The sequence below is a fragment of the Capra hircus genome, chromosome 6 (genome assembly GCF_001704415.2).
Source record: "Capra hircus breed San Clemente chromosome 6, ASM170441v1, whole genome shotgun sequence".
NCBI lineage: Eukaryota > Metazoa > Chordata > Mammalia > Artiodactyla > Bovidae > Capra > Capra hircus.
The window spans coordinates 85,555,279-85,573,650 of NC_030813.1; the positions used below are offsets into that span (position 1 = coordinate 85,555,279).

The 18,372-nt window shown below is 36.1% G+C and overlaps 1 protein-coding gene across 3 annotated transcripts in view; it reads right to left on the minus strand.

Annotated features, from left to right (window-relative positions):
- Nucleotides 965–18,372, minus strand: part of LOC102183140 (UDP-glucuronosyltransferase 2A1) — a 32,679-nt gene continuing 15,271 nt past the window's right edge. For all 3 annotated transcript variants that reach the window (XM_005701541.3, XM_018049528.1, XM_018049527.1), the window contains exons 4-6: nucleotides 5,590–5,677; nucleotides 3,772–3,991; nucleotides 965–1,486 (exon numbers count right to left, since the gene is read on the minus strand). In XM_005701541.3, the coding sequence (XP_005701598.2) occupies nucleotides 1,207–1,486; nucleotides 3,772–3,991; nucleotides 5,590–5,677 (588 nt within the window). In that variant the 3' untranslated portion in view covers nucleotides 965–1,206. The remainder of the gene's footprint in view (nucleotides 1,487–3,771; nucleotides 3,992–5,589; nucleotides 5,678–18,372) is intronic.

Here is an 18,372-nt window from a genome sequence, read left to right on the forward strand (position 1 = left end):
TGAATCTGCAGTGCAGCTCTAAGAAATTTGCTTCTTCTCTCCAAATGTATATGTTCTAAGTAAAATTAATATAGGAAAAAAAATTTTTAAATTAAATTAGTTTAGGGCTTGCCTGTTGGTCCAGTAGTTAAGAATCCACCTGCCACTGAAGGAGACATGAGTTCAATCCCTGGTCCAGGAAGAGCTCACCTGCCACAGGCAACTAAGCCTGTTCAATAAAACTACTGAACTCCCACTCTAGAGCCCACAAGCTACAACTGCTGACACTCACATATCCTAGAGCCTGTGCTCTGCAGTAAAAGAAACCACCTCAATGAAAAGCTCACAGACTGCAACTAGAGGAGCCCCTGCTCACCACACCTAGAGAAGGCCCATGTGCAGCAATGAAGACATAACACAGTGAAAGATAAATAAATTAAAATAAATGTTTAAAAAATTGTTACTTTGAAACGACAGGTATTGAATTCCAGTCATTTGCTTTTGCTCCATCATACCAACAACCATGTTAATATATGATAATCACTAGTTCTCTGAAGCTATAAAGTGTTACAATACAAATTAAGTACTATTATTATTATCAAATGAACATTATCATTACTAATATCCAAGTGAAGGGCAATCTTCAAATCAAATACAAAGCAAAGCTTTGAATTTCAAGAGGGACAACACCTAACGTATGATATGAAAGAAAATTGATGGTGTAAAATGTGCTTTACAGATGAGTAGAAACCCTACGAGCTTCCTGATCATCCTGACTGGAAGGAAAGCTCTGACTAGAATGTGCTCTACATTACTCCTTGTCTAGTTCCTTTAGAATATGGAACCCAAAATCATGTCAGATATTAAGGAAATATTCAATATGGTTAGTACTGAAAATAGAATTACTTGTTATGTTCATAAAGCCTCCAACAAGCATCTCAACTGATTGAACTGAAAGCAATGAATGAAGTAAACCACTACATCGTTAATGGTACCAACTTTTACATGTTTATTTGTTTATCCTCTCTTTTTAAAGAAAAGATTCTTTTAAACCATAATTATAAATCATGTGGCATATTTTTGGAGTGAGAGTTTGAACTTCGACTCAATAAGCTGAGGAATGGACAAGAACCCAAGAGAGTAGGAATCTGTTCAAATCAGTGCCTGGTGTAATTCAGATGGATTGCATCAAGGTTTCTAATCCAATTGTTAAAAAAAAAAAAAAAACTACTCTCTCTTTTTCTTCTTTGAAATTTTACCAAACTTCCCGCAACAAAACAGGCAACATTTAGTGACCAGGAATATAACAGTTGCCACACAAGCTAGCAGGAAGCCAATCACATCCAAAGAGTGGTGCTGGTACCAGGTGAGGTCATGGAAGGCTGGTCGAAGGTGCTTGGCTCCTTTGTGACGCATGATAAACTCAATCCAGAAGACTGCTCGTTTTAGGGGCTTCACCGGTGTATCATGGTGAATTCTTGATAACTCCATAGCATTCTCTTTATAGCTAAGGATTAAATATATAGAGAGCCACTTGAAAATTTTGTTAAGGAAATGATATACCTAAAATTGTTATATACTATTAAAAGTATATTACATAATTATGAATATATTATGTCATAAATGATATCTCCAACAGCACAGAATATACATAAAAGATTTTTTTACTCGAGATATTCTAGATATGGTAGTTTATTAACTGAAATTTGTTGGATATTTCACAGTCTCTACAATAATTGGAGGTAGGGGAGAATTTCTAACTGGAAGTAGCATAAAGATTCAGAAAGAAGAATGTAGAATATGTAATTTGAGAATACAGAATTTTTATCTTTTGCTGAATGTGGTGCTGGGAACATAATAGTGACAGACGCAGCATTTAAGGGACAGAGCTATGAGAAAATAACTCTTCCTGTACTCCCCTTCCCTCTCCCCAGTTCAGTATTAGTGCTAAAAGAAGCTAGTTTTCAACAGCAGCAGGAAAGATTTCAGTCTGAGATTTTCATGGCCCTGACATTCCAGATGAAAACAAGAAACTTGATGTGATCCTCTGGGCAAGGAGTAGGGGCTGAGAGTAAGTCGATGGTATGTCAATGCTGCTGCTGTGCTGCTAAGTCGCTTCAGTCGTGTCCCACTCTGTGTGACCCCATAGACGGCAACCCACCAGGCTCACCCGTCCCTGGGATTCTCCAGGCAAGAACACTGGAGTGGGTTGCCATTTCCTTCTCCAATGCGTGAAAGTGAAAAGGGAAAGTATGTCAAGGCTACTCTTCTCAATTTGTCCCACCCTCTTTTTCCCCTGCTGAGTCCACAATACCATCCTCTCTACATCTGTATCTCTATTCCTCCCCTGTAAACAGGTTCATCAGTACCATTTTTCCAGATTCTGTATATATGAGTTAATACATTTGTTTTTCTCTTTCTGAGTTCTTTCTCTTTGTAAAATAGGCTCTAGGTTTAGAGTTTTTAATGGCTCACTTAGAGGAAGTATTCCTTTGGGTTTGTGAAGGAGATGGAGGAGGAAGGTTATTCTCCCACACTGAAGTGCACTTATCATTGATAGAGCGTACAGGACATTAAATTGTACAAAAATAATGAAATATATGTAGAAAGTTCTGAGAAACAGAATTGTGAGCCAAAATAAAAAAAGTATGCAAAACCCTGTCACCATTTGGTTTAAAAAAAAAAAAAAAAGACAGGTCTTTCTTAATTACAAGAATTTAATGAATAAATACCTCTAGATATATCTCAGGAAAACAAGGAAAAAACAATAGCTCTGAGACACAGAAAAAAAAATTGTCAGATAAAAAATTAATAAAAACAAGCCATTCAGGAATAGATATACCAAGCATACTGTGCAAAGTTGCTTCAGTTGTATCTAACTCTTGCAATCCCATGGACTGTAAGTCTCCAGGCTCCTCTGTCCATGGAATTCTCTAGGTAAGAATACTGAAGTAGGTGACCATTTTCTTCTCCAGGATATCGTCCTGACCTAGGGATCGAACCTCTCCTGCATTGCAGGCAGATTCTTTACCATCTGAGCCACCAGGGAAGTCCCAAAATGTAGCCTGGTCCCATTTTTATACATTTTTTCTTTTCTCTTTATAAATTAGTACAAAGAAATATCTGAAGTAATATTTCTATACTGGTAATAGGTTATAGATACCTGAAGGGAGCTATGTGATTTTTTCAACTTTATTTCCCTGTATTTCTGTCACATTGCCTAAATTCTTTATAGTAGTAATATCTGTAATTTTAAAGACATAATAAATGGCTTCCCAGGTGGCTCAGTGGTGACAAATATGCCTGCCAATGCAGGAGATGTGGGTTGGATCCCTGGGTCAGGAAGATCGCCTGGATTATATAGGTTTTTATATATAAAAACCTCCATTTCCCCTGGAGAAGGAAATGGCAACTCACTCCAGTCTTCTTGCCTGTAGAATCCCGCAGACAGAGGAGACTGGTGGACTAAAGTCAATGAGGTTGCAAAATAGCTGACATGACTCAGCACTGAGCATACACATGAACAAAAAATAATATTAGCAAAAGTATGTGTGACTCTTTAAAACTAGTTTATCTGTTTTAAATAAATTTAGCATTTCTTTGAGGATGAAATCTATTCTCCCATAACAATAGGTAAATATTTTCATAGAATTTGAAAAGTATATGGCAATAATTTATTTGATGTTAGATATGTCCTGGTAATTATATAAAAGTATTGAATTAAACTGAATGAAACAATTATTCCTTTTAAAATACCAATGTTTCTCAGAAAACTGTATACTTTATACTCACATAGGGTTGTTAATAACTGCCTTCAAAGCGTTAAGCAGATCGGAACTCGTCATTCTCTGCAAGTCTAATTCAACAGCTGCTCCTTTGGCTTTAACACGAGCAACATTACCATACTGATCACCAAACAGGGGGATTCCCACCATAGGGACCCCATGGTAGATAGCTTCATAGACCCCATTGGTTCCACAGTGAGTGATAAAAGCTCTGGTTTGGGGATGACCTTAAAAGAAAAAAAAAAAATCAGTATTCTAAATTGAAAGAGTTTTAGAAATAGAAAGCCATAATATCTTTATAAATAATTAATTCAGTTAGGTAGCATCTTCTATGTGATTGTGTACAATGAAGCCATATATAGATTCCTATAGGTGCTAAAGAAAATAGCAATTGATTATTCCAGGCTAAGCAGCAATTAGTGATTTCAGCAAGTGGGTCATTCCATAAACCTCTGAAAAATTTGTGCAGAGTTAAATGATGGAGAGTACCTGCCATTGGACAAGTAATTGGGATGATGATACTGTAATAAACAGGATCAAGGGATTTAAGAAAAAATGCTTCTGTGAATGGGACATGGGCGGAGAGATATGCAGGGTTTCAATGTGAGAATGTTGGCAGCACAGGATAGAAAGATAGACCAAGGCAAGTTCATTAACTACCTGTTTAAGAAAACAGTTGTGCATGTAATTTTATAGTAATCTGGAGCCATTTGTAATATGCTAGATGATGAAATGGTTTACCAGATTTTTTCCCCCTTAATAGTTACTGCAGGGAACATGCAGAGAGGAGGATGGATACAGAGGAGAAAATGGATACAGAGAGTTGGGAAGGTGTTGCCATATTCTATACAAAAAGTAATGAGAGCCTTATCTAAAGGTACTTTCCTTTACCCTGATCCTGGAGAGGCAGAGATTATATCATAAGCGGAAGAATTATAAAATCCATATTTATGTTAGAGCTTGAAAAAGATTCTATCCTTGACCAAAGTCTAGTCAGGCTCCTCTGAACTCTCTTCTCAACTAGGTCCTGGTTTGGGGGTTTCTTTTTTCTCTCTGCATTACCTAATTTTAGCAAGCATCCTATGAAGTCAGTTTCCCTAGACTCTTGAAAGCTTGATATTTGATCACCTCTCTGATTGTTGATTCATCCTTCACCATCCCCCTATTTGATACCTGATCACTCTGGCCTGCCTTCAGCAAGAATCTGATTCAGTTGTTTTTGCCAGAATCCCCCCCTTGTCTGTGATGCTTACTCTTATTAATTTTTCATCTAATGACCATCCACTCTGTACTTTATCTATAAATTTTCCACTTTTCCTTTTTGACTCAGATTGAGTCCAATCTCTGATTTGCTGTGAAAGTCTATTGCAGTAGTATTAATCCTGATGGTCTTGGATAAAGTGTTCTTTACAGTCTTTTAGGGCTTCCAGTCATTTGGGGCTTTTTTTGATAGCTCAGGATTCTTGGTAAAGAATCTACTTGCAATGCAGGAGACTCTAGTTCAATCCCTGGGTTGGGAAGATCCGCTAGAGAAGGGAAAGGCTACCCATTCCAGTATTCTGGCCTGGAGAATTCCATGGACTGTATAGTCCATGGGGTATTAAAGAGCTGGACACGACTGAGCAACTTTCACTGCACTTCACTTCAGTTTAGTCTTTAACAAGTGTCATGGATAATTTTTTCTTTAACAAACTCCAGAAGAAATGTGAAGAAGCCATCGAGGTTTTTATTTCTTATTTTGAATGCAAATTTTTTATTTATTATTGAGTAATCATTCAGATTATCTCTTATTTTTTCTGTTTGATTTTCTTCTCTTTGGTCTTACCCAGAAGATCATTCTGTGGAATCCATTCATATATCCGGGTATTGGCTCCTAAATTTTCTGGTTTCTTTCCTCCATATTTCCACAGAACCTGTTAAGGCAAGTGTCTTTATTTCATTTGAAGATTTTTGGAACCATATCCTATCAGAAGGAGGCAGTTAACTTAGAATTAATCAGATTTAATGCCTCCAGATATTACACAAGCAATGAGGCCCTAGTGATTAAGTAATGAATGTTTCTAAACCATTGACATTACAATCATATTTTCAAATGCTTACAATAATCCTAATCTATATACTAACAGGTTAATTCTCACTTAAAAGATGAAGGAAAAAAAGACAATCTTTAGCTGAAACAATTATGTATTGGCATTTCTAGGTTATTCTGGTAAAGGGAATTTCACAACAAAATTTTCAGAGGTAAAGGGGATGGATGTTATTAACCTAAGAGCTTGTTAGCACTTTGTTATATACTTGGTAGTGACATAGAATCGAGTATTGTCTTTATTATAATAAAATATATATAATGATATTTATAATTTTAAGGTATTGTATGACTAGAACTTACATTAGGCATTATAATCCACAATGTTGTGAAACCATCAGCACCATCAATATCCCAAATGTCTTCATTATCCCTATATAACTCTGTATCATTCAGCAGTGACTCCCTATTCCCTTCACTTCATAACCCCTGGTGACCTCTATTCTATTTTCTGTCTCTGCAGATTTAACTACTCTGGTAATTTAAGTGGAATCATGCATTACTTTCTGACTTAACATTATTTCGCTTAATGTTATGTCCCAGAGTTCGTACATATTGTAACATACCAGCATTTCCTTCTTTTAAAAGGTGGATAATATTTCTTTGTGTGTATATGTCACATTTTATCCAGTCATTTCATGATTGTGAATAATGTTGCTGTGACTACTGGAATGCAAATAGCTGTTTGAGCCCATGATTTCAATTCTTTTGGATATATAGCCAGAATTAGAATGACTGGTTTGTATGATATACTCATGTTTAACTTCCTGAGAAAACACAAAATGTTTTCCACAGCCCATGGGCTTCCTTGGTAGCTCAGATGGTAAAGAATCTGCCTGCAATGTGGGAAACCCAGGATAGATCCCTGGATTGGGAAGATCCCCTGGAGAAGGGAATGACAACTCATTCCAGGATTCTTGCCTGGAGAATTCCATGGAAAGAATCTACCCTTCTAATACCACACTGTTAATTTACTGTTGGTTTATAATGTTTCTAATTACAATGTTTGAAAATATGGGTCCTTTCACTTTTTTGTTTTTCAATATTGTTTGTCTATTTGTGGTTCTTGAAATTCCATATGAGGTTGTTAATTGGATATTTCATTTCTGACAAAAAAGGCTGTTAAAGAGTTTTGATAGGTATTTAATAAATCCATAGATTACTTTGGATAGTGTTGACATTTTAACATGCTAAATGTTCCTATCCGTGGACACAGGATGGCTTTCCATGTATTTAGGCATTCTTTAATTCCTTACAATGATAATGTTTTATATTTTTCCACACGCAAATATGTAACTTCCTCAGTCAGATTCATTCTTAAGTATTTAAATTGTTTCATTGTTCTTGTAAAGAAAGTTTTAAAATTTCACCTTCAGTGTGCTCATTGATACTGTGTGCATAATAAGAAAAACTGATTTTTGTGTGTGAATCTTGTATTCTACACTTTCGTTAAATTTGGTTTTTAGCCCTAGTAGCTTTTTGTGAGTTCTTGGAGATTTTTTATGTATAAGATCATGTCATCTGCAAATACACATTGTTTTACCTCTCATTCTAATGTGCATGAAAGCCTCTCATTTCTTTTTCTTGTGTCATTTCCATGCTGAACTTCTAGTAAAAGGTAAATAGCAGCAGTGCAAGTAGTCATTCTTGTATTTTTCCTGATCTTAGGAGGAAAGCTTTCAGGTTCCATCATTGAGCTTGATACTAGATTTTTTTTTTTTAATACTCTGTATCATGTTGAGGGTTTTTTTCACTCTTCCTAGTTTCTTAAGAATTTTTACCATGAGAGAAATTGGGTTTTGTCAGCTTTCTTTAATGTGTAGCTTGTAATGATTGTTTGTTTTGGGTTTTTTTATCCCCCTTGTTATTGAATGTCACCTAACTCTTTAACTGTCTCTTTCATCTTCTGAAAAATGTGTTACTGTAAAAATTACACATTTCCAGTCATTCATAATATGTCTACAAACCAAATAACATTAAATTAATTAACTTTTAAAAAACCATACAAATTTTAAGGGTTACTTTCCGTTTATAGTTGTCAGAAAGTATTGGCTATGTTCCTGATGGTGTATAATACATCCCCGAGCTTATCTTATACCCAATATTTTGTGCTTCCTTCTCCCCTACACATATATTACCCTTCTGCCCTTCCCCACTGGTAGCCACTATTTTCTTCTCTATAACTCTGAGTATGATCATTACACTCATATCAAGTTATTATACTGATTGATTTACTTTTGCTTAACCATCCTCATGTAAGGAAATTAAATACCATTTCATTATGGTGAATACTCTTTTTCAATATTCTACTGGATTTGATCTGCAAATATTTTCTTAAGTATCTTAATATTTACATTTAAAACTGATCATGGTCTATAATTTTATGTTATGTGATGTCTCTATGTGGCTTTTGTATCAGGGTGAATCTGGTCTCACAGAATTATTTAGTGTTCCCTTAAAATTTTTTGAAAACTTGGAAGTGATTAACTAATTTTATTGTTTAAAAGTCTGGTAGACTTTACTAGTGATGTGATCTGTCCTGGATTTTTCCTCTAGGAGAGATTTTTTATTATAATTTATAATTCAATCTCTGAATTTGATATGTCTGTTGAAATAATCTATTTCTTTTTTTTTTTTATCAGACTCACAGATATAGAGAAGAAACTAGTAGCTACCAATGGGGAAGGGAAGAAGGTTAATATAAGTGTAAGGGAGTAGGAAGCACAAAATATTGAGTATAAGATAAGCTCAAAGATGTATTGTACAACATGGGGAACACAGCCAATAGTTTGTGGTAACTATAAATAGAAACTAACCCTTAAAATTTGTGTAATTTTTTAAAAATTTATTAATTTAATGATTCTTGGGTCATATACATGCAATTATAGATGATTGGAAGTGTGTGATTTTTATACAACACATTTTTCAGAAGGTTCAAAAGACAGTTAAAGAGTTAAATAACATTTAATAAAAATGGAAGAGAAATTTTTAAATTCTTATATTAATATTGCCAACCTTTTTTTTAAAAAAGTGTATAATTTGACATTTATAGATTTTTATGGTGCAGATTTGCATAACACATTTCACTGGGAATATTTCAGGGGTATTTCAGGTGTAATTGAATAGGACATGTTCAATTGTCACATTCTGATTCAACCATTTTGTCAGATTTCTACTAAGACAGTAAAAGCAGATGTGGTAATAAAAACATAATATTGAGAGTTAGTACTATTATATAAATGAATAATCAAAGTAATTCAATATTACTGTAAAAATAAATTATTATAAATAAGAGAAAAAAATCACCTTAAGTAAATTGAGTTTTTCAAGATATTTATCCATGACCTCTAGTTTGTTTAATTTTGCTGTGCAATTTTTATATCACTTTTTCCTCCAGTTTTGTTGTGATATAATTGACATAACAGCACTGTGTAAGCTTAAGTTGTACAGCATAATGATTCAACTTACATATATTAGGAAATGACTGTCACAATAAGCTTAGTGAATATCTATCAGCTTATATATGTATAAAATTAAATAGAAAAAAATCCTCAGATGAGAAATCAGGAAGTTATTCTCCTGACAGTTTCTGTGTATGTCATACAGCAGGGCTTCCCTGGTGGCTCAGAGGTTAAAGCGTCTGCCTGAAATGTGGGAGACCTGGGTTCAATCCCTGGATTGGGAAGATTCCTTGGAGAAGGCAATGGCAATCCACTCCAGTATTCTTGCCTGGAGAATCCCATGGATGGAGGAGCCTGGTAGGCTACAGTCCATGGGATCGCAAAGAGTCAGACACAACTGAGCGACTTCACTTAGTGTTAATTAAGTTTTTAATGTATATGGCATCCTGGTATTTATCTTGTAACTGGAAGTTTAAACCTACTACCTTCCTTCTATTGCCCCTTCCCCAATCCCATGTTTCTGGTAACCAAAAATCTGATCTGTTTTTCTATGAATTTCTGTAATTTTTTGTTGCTGTTGTTTTGAAGTAGAATTGACCTACAACACTATGTTAGTTTCTGTTAGACCACATATTGATTTGATATTTCTATATATTTCAAAGTGATCATTATGATAGATGTAGTTACAACATGTGAAGATATTACACAGTCATTCCCCACACTGTACTTGGCAAAATACATACAAATATATGTAAAATATATGATTATCTTAAGTTGCTGACCTCTTAAGTGCAAATGCATTTTAAGAACCTGTGTTTTTACTCCTCTCACCACACTTATTGCTTTTGATATCATATTTTAAGTCTTCTTGTTTTGTGTATCCTTAACTACTTATTATGAGTATACTTAATGGTACTACTTTTGTCTTTTAACCTTCCTTCATGCACTGGAGAAGGAAATGGCAACCCACTCCTGTGTTCTTGCCTGGAGAATCCCAGGGACGGCGGAGCCTGGTGGGCTGCCGTCTATGAGGTCGCACAGAGTCGGACATGACTGAAGCAACTTAGCAGCAGCAGCTAGCCTTATACCTTGCTGATTTACTAGCACTGTGGTAAATTTCTCTTCATCAATGAGATTTTTCCTTTTGTAATTTTCATGTTTCCAGTTTTGACCTTTTCTTTCTCACTTAAAGAAGTTCTCTTAACATTTCTGTAAACCTGGTTCGGTGGCTCCCATCTCCTTTAGCTTCTGCTTGCTTGCAAAATTTTTGATCCCACCATCAAATCTGAATGAGAACCTTTCTATATAGAGTATTCTTGGTAGTAGGTTTTTCCTTTCATCATTTTAAATATGTCAAGTTACTCCATTCTGGCCTTTACAGTTTCTTCTGAAAAATCAGCTGTTGTCTTAAGGGAGTTTTCTTGTACATAACTTGTTTCTTTTCCCTTGCTGCTTTACATTTTTTTCTTTATCTTTATTTTTTTCCATTTTAATTGCAATGTGTCTTAATGTGGTCTTTTTTGAACTGGTCCTGTTTGAGATTGTCTCTGCTTCCTATGATTGGATGCTTGTTTCCTTTTGCAGGTTAGTAGTTACACCTTCAAATACATTCTTTGCCCCTTTCTCCCTCTTCTTCAGGTCCCCTATAATACTAATGTAGTGTGCTTGATGCGGTCATGCAGGTCTCTTAAGCTGCCCTCATTTCTTTTTTTTTTTATTTCTTTTCAGCTTCAGTGTTTTCCAGTACTTTATCTTTTTGCTCACTGACCTGTTTCTCTACATTATCTGATATACTGTTTTTTCCTTCTAGTGTATTTTTCATGTCAGTTTTTATATTCTTCATCTCTATTTAGTGGTGCTTCATATTTTCTCTTTGTTAAAAATTTCTAACTTCTCACTCTGTTCATCCAATCTTCCCCCAAGTTCTTTGAAAATCTTTACAACCATAATAATTGAACTCTCCACCAGGCAGATTGCCTGCTTCCATTTCACTTAGTTCTTTTTTTCTGGAGTTTTATATTGTTGTTCCACTTGACCATATTCTTCTATCACCTTATGACACCTTACTTTCTGTTTTATTTTATGTAACTTATAGTTTGGTTACCTTGCTTGATCTTGGAGAAGAGACCTTTTGTAGGAGATATCCTGTGCATCCAAGCAGTGTACCCTCCTCTGGTTACCTCTTCATTTTTACAAAGCAGACAAGCCAGTGTCTTGTTGTTAGCTACTGGGGTGCCCGTGTTTGGGCTACATGCATCTTTCTGTTATGGGTTTGAGGCAGCAGAGAGATGGGCCCCGGGCTGAGCAGTTGAAGTCTGTCCCCTGTGGACCAATAATCCGAGATAAAAATGATACGGGGCAGAGAGGAGCTCAGTTCTGCTCATATAAAGAGACCACAGATTTTTCATTCTTGAGGTCAAGGAGACCTTTTCCATCACACATGTGCAGAGAGTCTTCTTAGGGGTCAAAAAGGAACGGAGTGCCACCCCATAATAGGTAGTATAAACCTTCCCACAGGCCTCTGAGATGGAATCCATCCTAGCTAAGCGATGCATGCATACACAGGGGAAGACTCTGAGTTATACCAATAAAACTCAGAGCCAGGTAAAGCAATATCAGCCAGATGAAATTTGGAAAGAAATGATCCATAGAGTGATTTAAGCTACCACAAATCACAACTCTCTCTCTGAACCTGCCCATGTGTGTCTGTTCACAAGTACTCTTCTTTTTTCTCCCAATAAACACTTCACTTGTTTCACTAATTTCTGTCTCTTTGTTGAAATTCATTTTTACAAAGCTAAGAAGACAGGGCCTTTTCACTTGCTACTGGCCCTCACAGTCTAATAGCTCAGTACTCTCACTGCCTAGACCTGGTTTCAATATCTGGTTAAGGAATTGACACCCTGCTTCAAGCCACTGCCTGCTAAATTTCCCTGAGATCAGATTGACTGCTGTGAGCCACTGGCTCCTCTGAAAGTAATACCTACTTGCCTTCAAAGTCAGTGCTCTGAGGGGATTAAATTCTGAGCACAGAATACCTAGGCCAAGGAGTCCAGGACTGGGCTCAAACCTTTCAGTCTTTGGGAACCACCTCTGCTAATTAGCCTACTTGGGGATATGAGTCTTGATTGTATTCAATCTCCATCCTTCTTATCTAATTGTAGTTCCTTCTTTATGCCTTTAGGTGTAGATCTTTACAGCCTGTCTTCTGCTTGTTCTCATCAATAATTACTTTGTAAATAGGATCTATTTTAGTGTGCCTAAGGAAAAAGGTAAGCTGGGGTCTTTCTACTCTACTCAGTGTGGTATGAGCCACACTGCCATTATATTCTCTCATAGTCTTTTTATCTAGGATCATTTCTAATTTTAATTTTTTGCATCAACTCTCTTTTTTCTCTTTTCCAGTTTAGCTAAATTTTGATAATTTTGCTGACTTTTTTAAAGTACTGGCTTTTTATTTTATTGATTATCCCTGTTTTATTTTTAACCTATTTTTGTTTATCTCTGATCTAATAATCATTATTTCTTTGCTTTGGTTCAGCTAGCCTTCTTTTTATAGTTCTTTAAAGTATAATCTTAGGCTGCTTGTTTTAGATCTTTCCTATGTTTCAATGTAGTTACATAAAGTTATGAGGGCTTCCCTGATGGCTCAATGGTAAAGAATCTGCCTGTCAATGCAGCAGACATGGGTTCAGTCCTTGAGTTGGGAAGATCCCCTGGAGTAGAAAACAGCAACCACTCCAGCATTCTTGCGAAAAATCCCATGAACAGAGGAGCTTAGTGGGCTATAGTCCATGGGGTTCCAAAAGAGTTGAACACTACTTAATTACTAAAATTCAAATTCGATAATTAAAATTTTTTCTATGGCCCTCCTTTCTCACCATATATTTTTTGTCTCTTGTGTTTTCATTCATTTAAAAAGATATTTTCTAATTACTCTCATGCCTTATTCCTTGACCTATTGATCCAACAGCAGAAAATAGCTCCTCTTCTTTATAGATTCATCCTTTCTTTTGCTGTTATCATAATTTATATATTTATGCATTGTGTTCCTAACTACATAATTGTTTATGAACATTTAAATATTAAATTTTTGAGATTTTTAAAAGTTAGATATACAGCCAGAACTACAAAAATGCTAACTTTTATAACTGAATTTACTGCAATTTCACATCACTGCAGATCTTTATTTCTTCATATAGTTTTGTGTTACTGTTTAGCAGACTTTTATTACGACCAGAAAGTTTTCCTTTTGCACTTTTTACAGGGAAAATCTAATGTTAATGATGTTCTTCAACTTTTCTTTTCTGGGAATATCTTAATTTGTATTTCAGCTTTGAGGACATTTTCATCATATAAAATTCTGTTGACAATTTTGTCTTTCAACACTTTGAATTTAACAACTTACTGTCTTTCCAAGGTTTCTGATTAGAAATTGGCTGATCACTGTGTTAAAGATACCATATATGTAATGAATTCTTTCTTCCTAGCTACTTTCAATACTTACTCATTATCTTTGGCTTTCAAGAAGTTGCTTATAATATGTCTTAATGTAGGTTGCTTTGAGTTTATCAACTGGAAGTTCATTAAGCGTCTTGGAGGTGTGAATTCATTCATACTAAGCTGCTTCAATAATGTCTGAATCTTTGCGACCCCGATAGACTATAGCTTGCCAAACTCTTCTGTCCATGGGATTCTCCAGGCAAGAATACTGGAGTGGGTTTTGTGCCCTCCTCCACGAGATCTTCCTGATCCAGGGATTGAGCACACAGCTCTTAAATCTCCTGCTTTGGCAGACAGGTTCTTTACCACTAGCACCAACTGGGAAGCTCCGTATAGATTCATACCTTTATTAAATTGGGGCTATTTTAAGCCATTATTTATTTTAGTATGCTATCTCCTTATTTCTCTCTTTCTGGGACTCCCTCAGTAAATATGCTAATTCACAGGATGGATCTTCACAACTTTTAGGCTTTGTTCATTTTTCTTCATTTTTTTCTTTTTCTGTTCCTCAAACTTGATAATTTCAATTATTCTTTATTAACATTTGCCACTTCTTCTTGATATTCTTTACTTCTGTTAGGTCCATAGCATTTCTGGCCTTTATTGAGCCCATCTTTGCATGAAATGTTCCCTTGGTATCTCTAATTTTCTTGAAGAGATCTCTAGTCTTTCCCATTCTATTGTTTCCCTCTATTTCTTTGCATTGATCACTGAGGAAGGCTTTCTTATCTCTCCTTGCTATTCTTTGGAAATCTGAATTCAAATGGGTATATCTCTCCTTTTCTCCTTTACTTTTGGCTTCTCTTTTTTTTCACAGTTATTTCTAAGGCCTCCTCAGACACCCATTTTGCTTTTCTGTGTTTCTTTTCCTTGGGGATGGCCTTGCTCCCAGTCTCCTGCACAATGTCGCAAATCTCCATCCATTTTTCATCAGGCAGTCTGTCTATCAGATCTAGTCCCTTAAATCTATTTCACACTTCAAATGTATAATCATTAGGAATTTGATTTAGATCATAACTGAATGGTCTAGTGGTTTTCCCTACTTTCTTCAAATTAAGTCTGAATTTGGCAATAAGGAGTTCATGATCTGAGCCACAGTCAGCTTTCAGTCTTGCTTTTGCTGACTGTATAGAGCTTCTCATTGAAGAAGGAAATGCCAACCCTCTCCAGTATTCTTGCCTAGAGAATTTCAGGGACAGGGGAGCCTGGTGGGCTGCCGTCTATGGGGTTTCACAGAGTTGGACATGACTGAAGAGATTTAGCAACAGCATAGAGCTTCTCCATCTTTGGCTGCAAAGAATATAATCAATTTGATTTCAGTGTTGACCATCTGGTGATAGCCATATGTGGAGATTTCTCTTGTGTTGTTGGAAGAAGGTGTTTGCTATGACCAGTGCGTTCTCTTGGGCGAACTCTATTAGTTTTTGCCCTGCTTCATTCTGTACTTCAAGGCCAAATTTGCCTGTCAGTCCAGGTGTTTCTTGGCTTCCTACTTTTGCATTCCAGTCCCCAGTTAACATTTGCATTCCAGACATCCTGGAATGTGAAGTCAAGTGGGCCTTAGGAAGCATCACTACGAACAAAGCTAGTGGAGGTGATGGAATTCCAGTTGAGCTATTTCAGATCCTAAAATGTTGCTGTGAAAGTGCTACACTCAATATGCCAGCAAATTTGGAAAACTCACTTGTGGCCATAGGACTGGAAAAGGTCAGTTTTCATTCCAATCCCTAAGAAAGGCAATGCCAACGAATGCTCAAACTACTGCACAATTGAATTCATCTCACACGCTAGCAAAGTAATGACCAAAATCCTCCAAGCCAGGCTTCAACGATAAGTGGTCCATGAATTTCCAGATGTTCAAGCTGGTTTTAGAAAAGGCAGAGAAACCAGAGATCAAATTCCCAACATCTGCTGGATCATTGAAAAAGCAAGAGAGTTTCAGAAAAACATCTATTTCTGCTTTATTGACTATGCCAAAGCCTCTGACTGTGTGGACCACAATAAACTGTGGAAAATTCTTCAAGAGACAGGAATACCAGACCACCTGACCTGCCTCTTGAGAAACCTGTGTGCAGGTCAGGAAGCAACAGTTGGAACTGGACTTGAAACAACAGACAGGTTTCAAATAGGAAAAGGAGTATGTAAAGGCTGTATATTGTCACCCTGCTTATTTAACTTCTATGCAGAGTGCACCATGAGAAAAGGTGGGCTGGATGAAGCCCAAGCTGGAGTCAAGATTGCTGGGAGAAATATCAATAACCTCAGATATGCAGATGACACCACCCTTATGGCAGAAAGTGAAGAAGAACTAAAGAGCCGCTTGATGAAAAAGTGAAAGAGGAGAGAAAAAAGTTGGCTTAAAGCTCAACATTCAGAAAATGAAGATCATGGCATCTGGTCCCATCACTTCATAGCAAATAGATGGAGAAACAGTGGCAACAGTGGCAGACTTTATTTTGGGGGCTCCAAAATCACTGCAGATGGTGACTGCAGCTATGAAATTAAAAGATGTTTACTCCTTGGAAGGAAAGTTATGACCAACCTAGACAGCATATTAAAAAGCAGAGACATCACTTTTCCAACAAAGTTCCATCTAATCAAAGCTATAGTTTTTCCAGCGGTCATGTATGGATGTGAGAGTTGGACTATAAAGAAAGCTGAGTGCCGAAGAATTGTTGCTTTTGAACTGTGGTATTGGAGAAGACTCTTGAGAGTCCCTTAGACTACAAGGAGATCCAACCAGTCCATCCTAAAGGAAATCAGTCCTGAGTGTTCATTGGAAGAACTGATGTTGAAGCTGAAACTCCAATACTTTGGCCACATGATGCGAAAGGCTTACTCATTTGAAAAGACCCTGATGCTTGGAAAGATGAAGGCAGGAGGAGAAGGGGATAACAGAGGATGAGATGGTTGGATGGCGTCACTGATTCAATCGACATGAGTTTGAATAAACTCTGGGAGTTGGTGATGGACAGGGAGGCCTGGCCTGCTGCAGCCCATGGAGTCACAGGGAGTCAGACACAACTGAGCAACTGAACTGAACTGAGCTGAACATTTGCTCATGCTTTTGACTCATGTCTGATTTAGTACCCCTTCCATGGATTTTTCACTTTAGTTATTGTAACTGTTAGTTCTATAATTTCTTTTTGATTCTTTTAAAAATAATTTCTTTCTCTTTGCCAGTATCTCCTTTTGTCCCTGTATCATTTTCTTCTCTTTATCATTGTCTTCCTTTGTTTCTTTGTCCATCTTTAGGACAGAGTTTTTAAAGTATTTGTTTATAGTAATTCCAAAATCTAGCGTCCCTCAGAAATTGTTTTTCTCAATTTATATTATTTCTTTTTTTCCCCCTTCATTCCTTTTATTGGGCTATATTTTCATCTAACTTTCTATGTCTTGTAATATTGGTTGAGATGTGTACATTGAATTTTTAAATAAGATTCTAACTCTGGAAATCTGATTTGTCCCTTTGGTAGGGTTTGCTTTGTATATTTGTTTGTTTGACTATTGAAGCATTTTTCTTTGCCAGGAAACAGCCTGAGGTTAAAGCTTTAGGCCTTCTAAATATTTTATGAACCATTACCTTTTCATGGACCTGCATACAGCTTTCTAAATTCCACTGTGTGAGGTTGTTTTTTGAAGGCCTAACTCAGTGACTTGCTCCCAATTGGACAAAAATGGGAAATTGGAAAAAATAAGCTTATCCTTTAAAGTTCCTGGAAATTGCACCTTCTAATGAAGATTGAAATGACTGTGGTCAAATTTTGTGCCTCACCTCAATTATCACAGGCAGTAGTCAGCAATTAAATTTCAGACACACAGTATTTGGAGGTTAAAGTCTCTGTTGCCTCTCATGGTGCCACAAATCACACCAGGGGTACAGGCATGTTGGCTACTGTGAGGCTGGGTGATGACTGGAAGGCCTGAAATTGACTGAAATTAACCACAATTTCCACCCAGTCTTTCCACTGTGAGTTGCAGGTACTTAGGAGTCCTGAGTTCAAATATGGTTACTTCAGATAGCTTTTGCTGAAACAATTTTGTTTATGCAGAGAGTGAGGTCTTGGTGCTTCAGATTCTGCCCTGGTTTAACCCCTAAGCATTGTATATTTTAATACAATTCAATATTGTTATGAAGATGCTGTTTTACATTAAATATTTAGAAGATATTACTTCCACAAAACAATTTTTGAAAGTAATTTGGCTATGACTACAATAATTATTGCGAGCATTTGTAACTTAACATTACAGGTAATTCTCTGTTTTCACTAAAGCTAGGGGGAAAAATGTCTTTGGGAGTTTAAGAAGAATATTATTCAGTTATAACCTAGAATAGTATCAATAAAAATTATAATTAGGGTAACATCATAGGGTGAACTACATAAATCTTTATTGAATTAATGTTATTAAAGTTTTCAATTATGTAAATAGAAGAATCATTGCTTAGGAGTATTCCAAGAATCTATGTTGTTACTTCAAGGATCAACCAGGTCCTGATTGACCCAAACCCATTAATTATAAGAAAATATAGTCCAAGGCATCCTGTGAATCAAGACTACAATTTAAAATATTGTAGTCTTTAAAATATTTAAATAAATATTTTAAAATATTAAAAATA